This window comes from Salvia splendens, chromosome 1, assembly GCF_004379255.2.
Source record: "Salvia splendens isolate huo1 chromosome 1, SspV2, whole genome shotgun sequence".
NCBI classification, from domain to species: domain Eukaryota; kingdom Viridiplantae; phylum Streptophyta; class Magnoliopsida; order Lamiales; family Lamiaceae; genus Salvia; species Salvia splendens.
In genome coordinates this window covers 10043053-10057829 of record NC_056032.1, presented here as the reverse complement: position 1 = coordinate 10057829, position 14777 = coordinate 10043053, and the positions used below count along the sequence as shown (strand labels likewise).

The 14777-nt window shown below is 37.9% G+C and overlaps 1 protein-coding gene across 1 annotated transcript; it reads right to left on the bottom strand.

The window, feature by feature from the left end:
* Positions 1-7472: 7472 nt before the first annotated feature.
* LOC121741642 (heavy metal-associated isoprenylated plant protein 3-like) lies at positions 7473-9325 on the bottom strand. The gene is made up of 5 exons (XM_042134495.1): positions 9178-9325; positions 8967-9078; positions 8608-8858; positions 8100-8187; positions 7473-8032 (listed from the first exon to the last, which is right to left on the bottom strand). Exons 1-5 carry the CDS (start codon positions 9184-9186, stop codon positions 7674-7676), a joined length of 819 nt encoding a protein of 272 aa, XP_041990429.1. The 5' UTR covers positions 9187-9325; the 3' UTR covers positions 7473-7673.
* Positions 9326-14777: the final 5452 nt, after the last annotated feature.

Sequence of the window (14777 nt, the reverse complement as noted above, 5' to 3'; positions counted from 1 at the left end):
GAAAGCCAAAGCTTTGGCGAGGCGTCTCCTCCTGGATCAAACACATATCGAACAACTGAATATCTCCATTTATCACCTTTGTCAAAAATCAACAAAGGAGACCCGATTTTTTTGGAAAAATTCCTTGCCAAATCGAAAAGCTTGTTCACGCCTCCAAGAATGTTCGAATCCAACATGTCATTGCGCGGAGGGATCAACCTTGCATCGGTATCGGGCGATGTTGATCGATGATTCATACTTGTAACATCACTAATACTCAAATCCACATAGACACCAACAATTATGCACAAACCGGCGTAAGCATTATCTCCTTTCTTGCCCCAACAATTCTCAACAATAGATTTGGATTGCACTTGAACAACAGGGAATGAGGAGATGACCTTCAGCACTTCCTCTATGGAATCGTCCTCCTCTACATATGCCTCTTCCTCATTCTTTTTACTTGAATCACGAAGACCATCATCGTCATCAATTTTATCCACCTCTATAGCTCGTACTTCATCATCTACTAATTTCTTTTCATTGAGCCGCAAGTCAACTTGATTCAACACTTTTGCATCACTCTCCAAGTATTTCTCTTCACAAGAAACAAGCTTCGTAGCGGAGTGGAGGCTTGGGGAACGCAGGCAGGAGGGCGGGCGTTGGAGCAGGGGCTGCTTCACAGTAGTGGGCAATTCGAGGTAGGCCGCAGCTTGACGGAGGTGAGTCGTAGGATGGCCGCAGGATGACGATCGTTGCTGATCCATGTGCAGCGGCGGGGGCGGTGCAGCGCGGTGGCGACTTGGCCGTGGTTGTTGGTCGAGCACGTGCTGCAGCGGTGGCTTCTGGTCGAGAACGAGCTGTGGATGTGCGGGGGTACGAGGGCTTGGGAATGTGGGGTGCAGGTGCCGGTTCCAGGTTTGGGGCTGCTCTCGCTGCTGTCCAGTATACGAGCTAGGTGGGAATCGCGACGGCACGTCTGAATCAGCGTGAAGAAAGCCCCGGGGGCCGAAAGAGGGGCGCGTCGTGTATTTTGACGCGGGAGTGTCAGATGCTCCACGATGCGTCGGGCCATAGAACAGTTCTGGTTCTGGTACAGGCTGTGGCGGTGGTTCTGACAGCGGAGGAGCGCGAATCTCTTCCACACGGCCACCGGATGTGCGGGAGGGCGGATCCCAGCAAGTCCGGCGACGCCTCGATCCGGAATAGAAGTCCACATAGTGTTGTTGTTCGGACTCGTCCATCCCCAGGTACCGGTCCTGCGGCCTGTCCCAGCACGTGCGGTGCCGAGGCTCGGGGCGATCGCGGTACGACGCCCGATGAACGTTCTGCTGCGGAAAACGGCCGTCGCGCCAATGTAATGCGCGGGAAGCGCCTCGTCGACGATGGATATCCCCACCACGGTCTCGTTGTCCGTGGATGAAAGGCCGGTGGACATCGTCTTCTGCCGCCCAAGCGTCGCGCGGGGAGTGATACCCTTCGTCATCAAGTTCGTCCGAGAAATAGGGGGGATCAGGTTCGGGCGCTTCCAACTTCTCCAGCCTGAGTTCCATTCTGTCAAATCGCGCCAAGATCTTCTCCAACCCGGTGGAGAAAATTGCGGTTGTTCCTGCCACATCGTGCGGCGCCTCGGAGGCCGCCTGGAAATCGCGCCGCGGATATCGCGACTGATCGTCGCCGCGTGAAGCGCTTGTGGACGCGCCCCGCGAAGAGTCTCTGATTGTGACTTGCGCATTGCCTCCGGTGAGGAACCCCGTCGGCGGTATACGTTCATCCGATCCAGCGCTGGACGTCCTCATGTTAGGAGGCCCTCGAGGAGATTGCCATTGAGCTACTTCTATTAAGGATATTGGTGGTGAATAGGTTATTGATGAAGAAGGTGGAGGATTAGGCGTGGCTGTGATGGTGGTGCTGCGACTGTTTTTTTTTTTTTTTTTTTTTTTGATATGGAGGATGAGTACGGGATGAAAGCACCAGTTGTTACGGACGTTCTCCGTAACGAGGCCGGATGGCTAACTTCTCGGAGAGATAAGGTGATCGAACCTTCGACGTGCTCGAAGGAAAGGCCACGATTTGCGGTTCCACGGACGTTCTCCGTTGGGCAGCAAATATGGAACGATAATATTCTTGTTGCTCAAGACAAGTTTAGGGAGAATATGTAATTCATTGAATGATTAAAACGATAACAATAACTCCTATTTATAATGCTACTAACTTAATGAACAAGAAACAAATATCTAAACAAATATGGAAAAGATATGGTAAATCAAATATGCAACTAAATAATTGGGATATGGATATGATCGTATCAAACTCACACATTACATATATATGTGTGTTTTAGATTTTTCCATGTTTTTCTTAGATGCAGCTATAGGGAGAAGGGTACAATTGTACCCCAATTTTTTTGTTAATACTATTATTAATTGTACCCCAAATTTTTCATTAATACTATTATCATCTTAATATGATTATCTTAATATGATTATTAGTAATGTATACTTATTAATTATTTTGAATCAACGAGGCGAAGATCATACCTCAAGCCCAAAATAGATATTCTATTAGGAATAAATTCACAATTGAAGCCCAAAAATTTAGATAAAGAATTGATTCATACGTGAAGCCCAGTTAGCTTTTCCATCAAGAGACCAGTCGGTACCAACTTCCCAATACTGACTGGCTCAGCCTTACCTGACCATTTCGAACCTACACAGAAGGTCAGCGGATTTGTGTTGGACAATTTTTATGGAACTCATTTCTTATAATTTCAATTTGAATGAATTTGAATAATTGAATTCATTTTTTATTTTTGTTTTGTTCATTGGTCACTGCATTTGTCCGTCCTACTTTTAGCATTTGTTTTGCTTTTAGTATTATACTGCTTCTATCATTTAAAAATAATAATTTTAAAAGATGATATGGTTTTAATATAGTAAGAGAGAAAAAGAAAAAATCTACTACCTCCGTCCACAAAAACTCGACTAATCTTACCATTTTGGACCGTGCATCAAAATTAGACTAATTCTAAAAATAAAAAGTTTTAAACACTACTAATAATGTGATACGTGTTTATTATATATTGTTAGTGGATAGCGGAGTTCATAAAATATACTCCAATTTATTAATTCTCATATATAAGTCGTAATTGAAATGATACGTGTGGATGATAAATTGTTCAAAAGTTTTCTAAAATAGAAATTTGCATAATTTTAAGGGGTGTGCCGTAAAGGAAATAATTGTTATATAAAAGAACAGATGTAGTAGTATAATTATTTATAGTAGGATTTGCAATATCAACTTAAAAGTTCCTGATACACTTCTGTCAGCACCACTGCACCAGTTATATATATCACGTGTGAAATGAACATATATATTGGGATGTCAACTGAGTTTAGCTCATCGAATTGTGATCATTCTTATTTAGATTAAGAGCTGATTGGGCGTGGCCTAATCTGAGTTAGAGTTATTGGATTTGGATTAGCGATTTTCAACTTAACTCTAAACATTCATGTTTCATGTAAGTGCAATGGGCTAATCGAGCTAAAATCTAAAGATATCCTATATTTATACCTTTACCAAAATATTTAAAAATAAAAATATCTACATGTCACATGCAAAAAAAGGGGGCTGTCTTGATTGGAAATGTAGCGTGTAGCTAAGTAAAGAATAAAAGAAAATGGAACTAAAGCATGTGCGTTTTAGTATAATGTATTTTTGTAGGAGCAGAAAAAAAAACTCCATATTTTTGGAAAGGTGGGTTGTTACGGGAGAAAAGGACATGTGGGAGAAAGAGAGTGCATTACAGCAACCATAGTCCATTGCTTTACAGCAGCACTTCACTAACAACCTAACATATTGTTTTCAAATGAAAAAAAAAACACCCTAAAATATTATATAGAGTAAGAGAAAGGATTCACACATTTGCCAAAAGATAAGACAAATATAATTGCTGCTTCACCTAAATTGCTGCTTCTATCATGCTCTGCCTCTTGTTAGCAACTAGTGCAAACTTTTTTATTTCATTTCTTTTTATTTATTTTTGTTTATGTAAACTTCATACACATGCTAATATATTTTTATTTCATTTATTTTTTAAAAAAACTTCATAGACTTAAGCATCATTCATTACATACAATGTGTCGTCAATATTCAAATTCCTCTACAAGGCTACAATTTCGTTTATAAGATAATGCTTTATTCTTGAGTTTTACAAAGGCCCTACTTGGTATGATGGAATAGAATGGGGATGGAATGACATTCCTACCTCCATTCCATTTCTTTGCTTGGTAAATATTTTTTCTTAGGAATCACCATTCCATTCCACATGGGAATAGTCATTCCATTCATTTAGCTAAGTAATGGTCATTCCATTCCATATTCCTTTCTTCTTATTTTAAATTTTAATAAAATTATATAAATATTATTTTATATTATAATTAAATTTAATATCATCACAATTTTATAATAAAATTAAAGTTTTAAAATTTTTAATAATTGAAAAATCCAGACACACACTACACACACTTCACTCACTACACACATTCACATATTTCACACACTTCTCACATTACACAATCACACACTACACACACTATACACACAAAATACACACATTGCACACAAAATAAACACACTACCATACACTATACACAAAATATACACATTGTACACACATTACGCACACTTACAAATTTTACATGAAATACACTCACTACACACACTTAACACAAACTAAATTTTCAAATTTAGTTCAGTTTTTCGGTTTGATTCATTTTGAACTTTTGAAAAATTTCAGTTTTTCGATTTGGTTCGGTTTGGATAAAAAAAATCTAAAAGTTGAAAAAAAATCAAAAATAAGATGCTTGAAATGTGTGAAATGTGATTAGCGTTTGTAGTGTGTAAAATATGTTTGGTGTGTGAAATGTGTGTAGTGTGTGAAGTGTGTGAAATGTGTGTAGTATGTGTAGTGTGTGAAATGTGTGAAATGTGTGAACTGTGTGTAGTGTTTGTAATGTGTGTAGTGTGTGAAGTGTGTGAAGTGTGTGTAGTGTTTATAATGTCTGTAGTGTGTGAAGTATGTGTAGTGTGTGTAGTGTGTGAAATGTGTGTAGTGTTTATAATGTGTGTAGTGTGTGAAGTGTGTGTAGTGAAATTTTATGACTATTTGGCTTTTGGAATTTCAATTTTCTACTTTTGAATATGGAACTCAAAATGTGGAATTGAATATTTGGAATTGCAATTCAATTCCAAATCCAAATATTTTTGTGATACCGAACAGCGGATTTGGAATTGGAGGTTCAAATTCCAATTCCAAGCCCTCAATTCCATGGTACCGAACGCAACCTTAAATTATTTTTTTTGGTAGAATCAACATATTAATTATTCATATTTCACTCCATTTCATTTCTATATTAATTTATAGTTATCAAACATAAGAATGGAATCAATCAAGGAATAACAATTCCATTCCTTTTGCATTCCTTGTGCCAAGCACAAGAATAGAATGGAATCCCCATTCCATTCCCACCTTCATTTCATTCTCATCTCCATTCCATTCCCTCATCATTCCATTCACACCTTCATTTCATTCTCATCTCCATTCCATTCCCTCATCATTCCATTCCATCATTGTTAGGCTTATATCCAATTGGCAGGTAGGTATCTTAATTGCAGTCGGGTCGTGGCTTATGTACCGGGTCATTGAGGAAGTATATCATACCAACCAAAGAGTAGGAACAACCTAGATAGGAGGCCTTATCTATGCATATCATACCAATCAAATGAACCCTAACAATCTAACATATTGTTTTCAAATGAAAAAAAAAAGAAACACCCTAAAATATCATATATAGAGTAAGACAAATATAATTGCTGCTTCACCTATATTGCTGCCTCTATCATGCTCTGCCTCTCTGTTGTTAGCAACTAGTATTTCATTTCATTTTATTTATTTTTGTTTATGTAAACTTCATACACATACTAATATATTTTTATTTCATTTATTTTTTTAAAAAACTTCATAGACTTAAGCATCATTCATCGCATACAATGTGTTAAACTCGTCAATATTCAAATTCCCCTATAATTTTGTTTATAAGATGATGCTTTATTCTTGAGTTTTACTAAAAGTCTTCTTTTTTCCCTCAAAGAAGAAGTAATAGTGTTTTACTTTAACATATATGCTCCACGCCTCCACGTGTCCACAAAGAGTATACAATATTTATTGTATTGAATATTCATGACTCCTCCGTATAACTTTTCTTTAAAACATGACCATACATTATATTTATATTTAAATTTTTAAATATCTCTTATTTAATAAAAAAAAACCACACTTTTTTTCTAGAGAAACTCATACTTATAATCTTTATAAATTAAAAAAAACATTCATCAACTCTTTTTTTAAAATGTTATGCTGATGAAATATTGCGTAATTAATGACTAAAAATGGTGAGATCATATATCAATGTCATTATATTCACCTTTTATTTTTGAAAGATTAATCCAATTAATGTTCGGACCACATAAATTTTGTTTTTCTAACAAAGAGAAGGTACCAAACCATCCAAAATGGCGAACTAAAATTTCAGCGGGCAAACAAAAGCAAAAGTAAAGGCAAAACAATATATCCATGGTCAAACAATAAGAGAGAAAGTAAGCATGCCTACATCACCTACAGTCGGTTCTCCATCCATTCATATCAATCCTCATCAAACCCACGTAGCAAAAATAGTTGTTGCAATGACTGAGACTAGATTATATGAAAGGAATTGATTCACTGCATGTATTAAGTTTTGTCTATAAAACTCCACTCACCATTGTTTGCAGGGGCGGAGCTACATGGTAGCTTGGACGTCCATTGAGTTAGTAGATTAAATCCACCAAAATGTGAAATTTGACAAATTTTGTGAGATAGAAAAAATGAAAAAATGTGACAAACTTTACGGGACGTACGTACCACAAAAATATATCCTTTTTTTAGTTCTATATTTGTAGACAGCTTTATGTTTATTCTGGAGCTATACAAAATCCAATATCAAATTCATAACCATAAGTTTTAATGTTTTGTAGCAATAGAAATTTCCTTGCTATATAGAAGGTGCATTCAGAAATACTCACATTAGCATACATATATGATATATATATATTTACTTTCGTGATGATAGAGACGCCACTGATATTCTAATTTTGTTTAAAAATACGAGAGACTAATGTAATTAAATTTCATTTTGTCTAGAAATACGAGAGACTAGTGTAATCAAACTTCTAGATTCTTGTATTAGACAACATATACCGACATTGATGTAGTTTTAATTATTCGAATACATTACGACTGCTATGCTTCAAATTATCACTATTATAAAAATTGGTTCCAGAAATTTCTTTTGACCACTTTCCACCAACCTTCATAAACTATTGATCATAATTCAGAAAAGGTACACTATTCTCCAATCAATTTATGCAATCATGAGAAGGGCTCAGCTCCACAATGCAACTAAACAATTGATTTATATAAATAAATAACTACCAAAATTGGTCAAAACAAACATAAAGGGTTACAAAGTTTAACATAATCAAATTAGATATACTGTATTTGGACCTTTAAAACACTACCCCGCATTAAATAAATGGACCGAAAACAGTTGAGCAAACTGACCTGGAAATGTAATCTTATTTACAAATTTTGCGACTCACATAACACTGCAAGCGTTGGGGTTCTCGTCGCTGAAAATTTGAGGGGCATGGAACTGGGGCCCATACGGATTGTAATTAAATTGGTCACCAAAGGCTTGACCCGGCCCGGATGTAAACGGGTATGGATACACTAGCGGCGGAGCCTGCATCTTGTTTCCTTGCACATTCTCGTCGCCGCTCTTCCCTTTCCCATCGCCACCGCCTTTCTCTTTATTGTCGCCCTCTTTCTTCGGCGGCACGACAGTTACGTCTCTCTTCAACTGCTTCTGCAACACATCAGCCAGCGCCTTCATGTCCATGGAGCCGGTCACCGTCACCAGATCTTTCTGCGTGTCAATCTTCATATCCTTGAAGCCTGCAGGCCAGGAAATTAGTCGAATTTATAAATGGTGAAGTTACAGAAATAGTGCAAATAATCTTACCTTTAGTTTTGGTGATGGTTTTGTAGATTTTGTGAATGCATCCATCGCAGTGAAGATTCAGTTTTAAAACCGCCGTAGTCACAGGTGGCTATCAAAAATGGAAATGGAATTGATATTACAAAAATTAGTATTGCTAAAAATTAGGCTAATAGTACATTATACAATAACCAATGAGAGTTGACGTGAATTGTCGCCTTCCAAAACAGTAAAAGCAGTCGCTACAAACGTATGCTGTCTTCCACATGAATTTCCGCTTTAACCGGAATAAATTAATCTTTATATGAACTAAATTTAATTTTTTATTCTAATCAGTAAACCGACGACGGCGACGCGACACTGGGCAAGAAACTAACGTGCGCCAAAAACGACAGAAGCACATTACATTGAAATTCACAAAAATGGGGACCGGACAATCCATTAATGAAGAATAGGGAGCGTTGAGTAGCAATGCATCGACTCCAAGTGGGTTAACAAAAAATTAGTAAGTAACATAATAAAGCTTTTTCACCTCTTTCACATCGGATTTATGGTCGGACTTTTTACCATCGCCTCCGTCTTTGTTATCCTTTTTCTTCTCCTTTTTGCCATCGCCGCCGCTGTCTTTGGCGTTCACCTTCTCGCCGCCGTCTTTTTTCGGTTGCGGCGAAATCAGCTCCACTTTTTTGTGCGTTTTCTGCTCAGTCTTCTCCCGAAGCTTCGCCGGATCTACATTTCCCACAACCGTGATCTTCTGGCCGTCAATCGTCACTGAATCGACGCCTATTACACAAATTCAAACAAGTCGTAAAACAAATGTAAAATTAATAAATCAGAAAACATACAAATTAATTAAGGAGGTACTCTATTTGATTTGTTAGTTCAAATTACCGTCAAAAGAGCGAATGCACTTGATAACTTTAGAAGCGCAGCCGTCGCAATGGAAGTCGGCTTTGAGGACGACGGTGACTCCTCCATTCTCATTCTCCTTCTCCTTCTTCTTCTACAATTTACAAAAGATGAAAAACAAATCAATTACAAAAGGCTAAAAATTATATTCGCATATAGTAACAAGTAAACATGTGGAGTGAAGCCTGGGTACCTCTCCCATTGTGAGATTGTGAAGAGTGTTCGTTGGTTGGTGGTATAGCAAAGAGGATTTATATAGAAGAGATAGAAAGGGGGAAAAATGAGTGATTGTGTGAGTACTATGGGTGGTCTATAGATACATACATTTAGGGAATTGCATGAAATTTTGGAGATTTTTTTATATATTTATATTAATGTGCGGGAAATTTTTTTTTTATATAATGAAAATGTGGCATTTTTTTAAAATAAACTAAAAAAAAAATATGACATCTATTATGTGACGGAGTACTATTCCATCCCACCAAGATACTAATATTGTGTTAATTTAATGCATTTTATGAAATAAAATACTGGAATTTAGTATCACTCACTTAGTCATTGAATTGTTGAGTCATATTTTTTTTAGATTGTTCCAAAAAAATATTAAAATTTAGTATTAGAGTTGTTGAGTCATATTCTTTTTTAGATTGTTCAAAAAAAATTTAGACATTTTCCCTCTGTATTTTGCCAAAACACTTCATCTATTTTTATACTCCATTACTCTTCTTTTTATTTCATATACTATATTCTCTTAGTTGTATTCTTTTTTTATTATTCCAAAAAAGTTTAATCATTTTGGTTTTTTTTTTCACTTCATCCTTTTTTTTACATTACTCTTCTTAATTTTGTTACTATATGAATATTAGTAGTTTAGCTGGAAATTAGGTGTATATACACTAACCTTGTATAATTGCCAAAATTTTGAAATTAGGTTTTATACTCGTACGATTGTTATTGTTTTTCTCCATGGATTATGATTGGTGGATCACACTAATGCGTGTTGGGTAAGAAATGGCGTGTGAATTGGGCGGATGGCTTCTTGGAAACTTCCACCTATCAGCACCAGTGACACATGGAATTTGGTCTTATCTATTCATTTTCTATTTCATAGATAAAATGTTCTTGTCTTTTGCTTCTGGACATCCACAATAGGAATAGTCCAGCAATAGCCCAGCCATAGCCCAGCCACTACCACATTATCAGCACTAAAAATCCTCCTGTCACATCATCAAAACAAGCAAATAGCCCAGCAATAGCCCAGCCATAGCCCAGCCACATACTATCCACATCATTATTAACAAATATATACAAAATGAAATAATTAAAAATCACACAATATACGGAATTAAATTTACGACACAAAAACGAGAAAATTCACTAATATTAATAAAATATAAAAAGTATATTAATTAAAAAAAATTACATAATTAAAAAAAACTAACGGCGGTCAATCCTCCGTGCCCATAACTCTTCAATTAAATCCTTTTGGAGTCGAATATGAGCCGCCGTTTGGCGCATGTCGGCGTGTGCTTGTAAGAGGCCGGCTTCATCGTGAGGTACCCCACTCCGTATGTTGGGGGCGGCCACGCCGTGGCTTGGACCGGCTTCATTATCGTCGTTAACCCAATTGGTCAGTTCGCCACCTTCATCTTCGACAATCATGTTGTGCATGATAATACATGCGTACATGATATCAGCAATGCATTGGACTTCCCACAAACGAGTTGGACCCTTAATTGCCGCCCATCGAGACTGGAGCACACCAAATGCGCGCTCCACGTCCTTGCGCGCCGACTCCTGCCGTGCCGCAAAGTAGGCCTTCTTCGCATCTCCTGGGCATCGGATCGTCTTCACAAAGACGGGCCACCTAGGGTATATCCCATCCGCCAAGTAGTAGCCCATATCATGTTGGTTGCCGTTGGCGACAAAACTGATGGCCGGACCGACGCCCTGACACTGCTCGTTGAAAAGTGGCGACAAGTTGAGGACGTTGAGGTCGTTGTTCGAACCAGCTATCCCAAAATACGCGTGCCAAATCCAAAGTCGGTAATTAGCTACGGCCTCCAGGATCATCGTGGGATTCTTTCCCTTGTAGCCGGACGTGTAGAACCCCTTCCAGGCTGCGGGACAGTTCTTCCAGTCCCAATGCATACAATCTATGCTGCCTAACATACCCGGGAACCCATGCTGACTCCCGTGCATACGCAACAGATCTTGGCAGTCTTCGGGGGTAGGCTTTCGCAGATACTGATCACCGAATACTTCTATCACTCCCAGACAGAAATTCTTCAGACATTGCAAGGCAGTCGTCTCACCGATGTGGAGATACTCGTCCCACATGTCTGCCGCGCCTCCGTAGGCCAACTGCCGGATTGCCGCAGTGCACTTTTGAATATGTGTGTGGTCGGGTCTGCCAGAGGCATCGTGTCTGAAGCGAAAATACAGATATCGAGACTCCAAAGCGTTGACAATACGCATAAACAGGTTCCTGGTCATCCTAAAACGACGCCTGAAAAGGTTGGCGTTGAACCGAGGCTCCTGTGCGAAGTAGTCTTCGTATAGGCGCTGATGTGCAGCTACGTGATCCCGATCAATCACACTGCGGCGGTGGACCACTGGGGGAGGTCGAGGTATCGCCTGCTGCAAGGCCCTTTCCATCCATTGGTTTATCGCGTTGGTCGTATAGGCGTCCAACGCCTCGGCCATTCGACGTTCGTACTCCTCAACATCCCCTCCGCTACCACCACTACTACCACCAGCATTACTCATTTTGCATTGTTGATCTTGAACAGAAATTAAGATAGAGAGAGTACTAGTTAAAACAAGTGGTGCGAATGAAAATGACGAACAAAGCGCGTATATATAGTGTTTCGAAAAAAAAATTTATTTTTTCGCGCTAGGCGGTGCGCTGGGAGATCCGGGCGCTGCAATAGCGCCGAACGGACCGTTCAGCGCACCGCCCAGCGCCACGCGGTTTCTCTCTCCAATCGCCCGCTGGGCGGCTGCAATAGATCGCCCAGCGAACCGCCCAGCGCCGGCGCTCGGCTGGGCGATCGCTGGGCGCCTATTGTGGATGGCCTCACTACTTTTGGTAGATAGGAGTACTTCCTTTATCTAATTGACATCAATTTCATGTTTTCATGCGTTTTTAATTGACTGACCTCCTTATTTTTTTATCTTCATTTTTTTAAAAATAAATTTGTTTTTCTTTCAAGTTTATTTCCTAAAAATACAAACTTTTTAACTTTCTATTAAAGAAATTTCTTTCTCTCGATTGAGATGAGGTCAATTTTCAACTAACACACTTTTATTTCTATTTTCTCTTTTACTTTACTAATTTTGCATTAAAACTCATGTCGTTTCAAAGATTTATATTTTTAGGGGACAAAGGAGTACTACTTTTGATAATGAATCATACATTTCACTAACTCATTTCATTTACATTTTATTACAAACTTAGTGTATAAAAGTAGGACTATATTCTTTTATTTAGTCCACCCACTTTTTACTACTCCCTCCGTCCGTCATTAGGAGTCTCATTTATGAGCGGCACGAGTTTTAAGAAAAGTGGATGGAAAAAAGTTAGTGGAATAGGAGTCTCACTTGTATATATTAGTTTTAAATGAAATGTGATTGGAATGAGTTAGTGGAATGTGGTACCCTATACCATTTACGGTAAAAGTGAACCGAGGCTCCTATTCGCGGACGGACTAAAAAAAACAGGACTCTTATTCGCGGACAGAAGGAGTATATTTCTTAAAATCCGTGTCAAGTTAAATGTTGTCAATTAATGTGAAGCAAAATAATAGGACCAACTCAAAATGTGACCTGGTAATAAAAGATCAAATCGAGTACGACCTAGTCCACAATTTTGTAAGGCTTCTATCTTTAAATTAATTGAAAATAAATGAAAGAGTGAACTATAAAATTAGTATTCACGTTTGTCTAATCGAACGCCACATGTATGCGTTTAAAAAATTATATAGAAGAACCAAAAGATTTGAAAAATTGGTCGCGATAAGCTAAAACTATCACAATTAAGTTTGTACGAAAATAGTGGCGGATCCTGTGGCCAATTGCCTCTCCCACCCTCGTGGTAACCTGGACATAAATATTCCATGGTTGCCCCCTCCGTTTGCTACCGACGTCGCTTCGAAAAAATTTAGAAGATCGCCTGATGCTATCTTGGATCGACTTGTTGCAAGCCCAAACTATATTAAATTAAAGCCCAACACTAAGAGCTCAAATTGCCTAACTTGATATCCAATCCAAATTCAAGTTTTACAAGTTATTGAACTTGGACCCATTTAGTCCTAAATATAATCAAGCCCAATGGCAGTCCATATATGATTTAAAAATAGAGTGCATTTAACAAAATTAAAATTTTGAAATAGATTACAAAATAAGGAGCAAATAGAAATCGATGAAACTGAAATTAAAGCTGATTTTAATTTACGAATTCCAATTGCACAATTGCAAATTATGGTGTGATTTGTGAATATTCATGACCACATTAATTCGAAGAGAATACGAGGTAAAGGCCCTTGTCAACCAAAAGGTTACCAAGTATAAATTTCCATAAACATGTCAAGGAAAAGATAATCGGTGTTTTAGAGATGTTTGGTATAAAGATTGCGATTGGATTAATTATAGTGCTAAGTGAAGTATTATACTAAGAAGCTTGATTTTGTGTTTGTAAAACAATGCTATTAATTTGGGTCCGGCTAATATTGGGTTGGTTTGATTATCAGAATATATTATTGCTCTATTTGTTTGATAGACTTTCAGCCCATATAAGTTGAATGTTGTCGTCGGACACAAACACATTTATACTTGTATTTGTTGGATTCCAACATAATAACGGTTAGAGCTGGGCCAAAAAGTTAGATCTTGATATTTTTTTAGTTGAATCGATCTTTACTTTTGATACCGCGAATGTTCGGAAACATTTGTGGCATTGTAGTTTGGTAGGTGGCCAATGCCATGACCTACGACTATGCGGGCAACCACAAAAGAGAAAAGGATGCCAGCGACATTTAACAAATATTTGGATTCTAACCTTTAATAATTGGAGCTCTTAACTCACAGATTTCATGTGTCGTTGTTCATGTTATAATCTGCTCGGAATATTCGTTTCAAAAGATGAGAACTCATGTTAGGACAATACCCAAATATTTCTAGTTTATGAGTCTTGGCTTTCTTTCTAAATAAAACTAATATCATAAAAAAATACTTCCTTCGTCCCAGATAATTTGTCCCATTTTTCCATTTCGGTCCGTCCTATATAGTTTGTCTCATTTCACTTTTTATCATTTTTGGTAGTGAACCTCATATTCCATTAACTCATTCCTACTCACATTTTATTATAAAACTAATATATAAAAGTAGGACTCACATTCCACTAACTTTTTCAACTCAATTTTCATTACATTTCTTAAAATCTGTGCCGGTCAAAGTAAGACGAATTATTTGGGACGGAGGGAGGACTTTATTTAAATTTATTATCGCATCAGTTGTACCCTATCACTAGAAAAAAGCTAAATTTTCCGATCGTTACTGCAACTCCAGACCCTTAATATGATGCCAAAATTCGACCTTGAACAACCACACAATCCTAATTCCTTCCTAAATTTTTTGAGAACTTTGACAAACAACCCTAATCATAAACTTCAAATCCTTTGGTCGAATTTTAAATATGGATTTCAAATTGACTCGATAGTTGAATGACACCCAAATCCAGATGGCAATTATATTTGACGTCCAAAGGCATGATGGCTGATAGTTTGGAGAAAA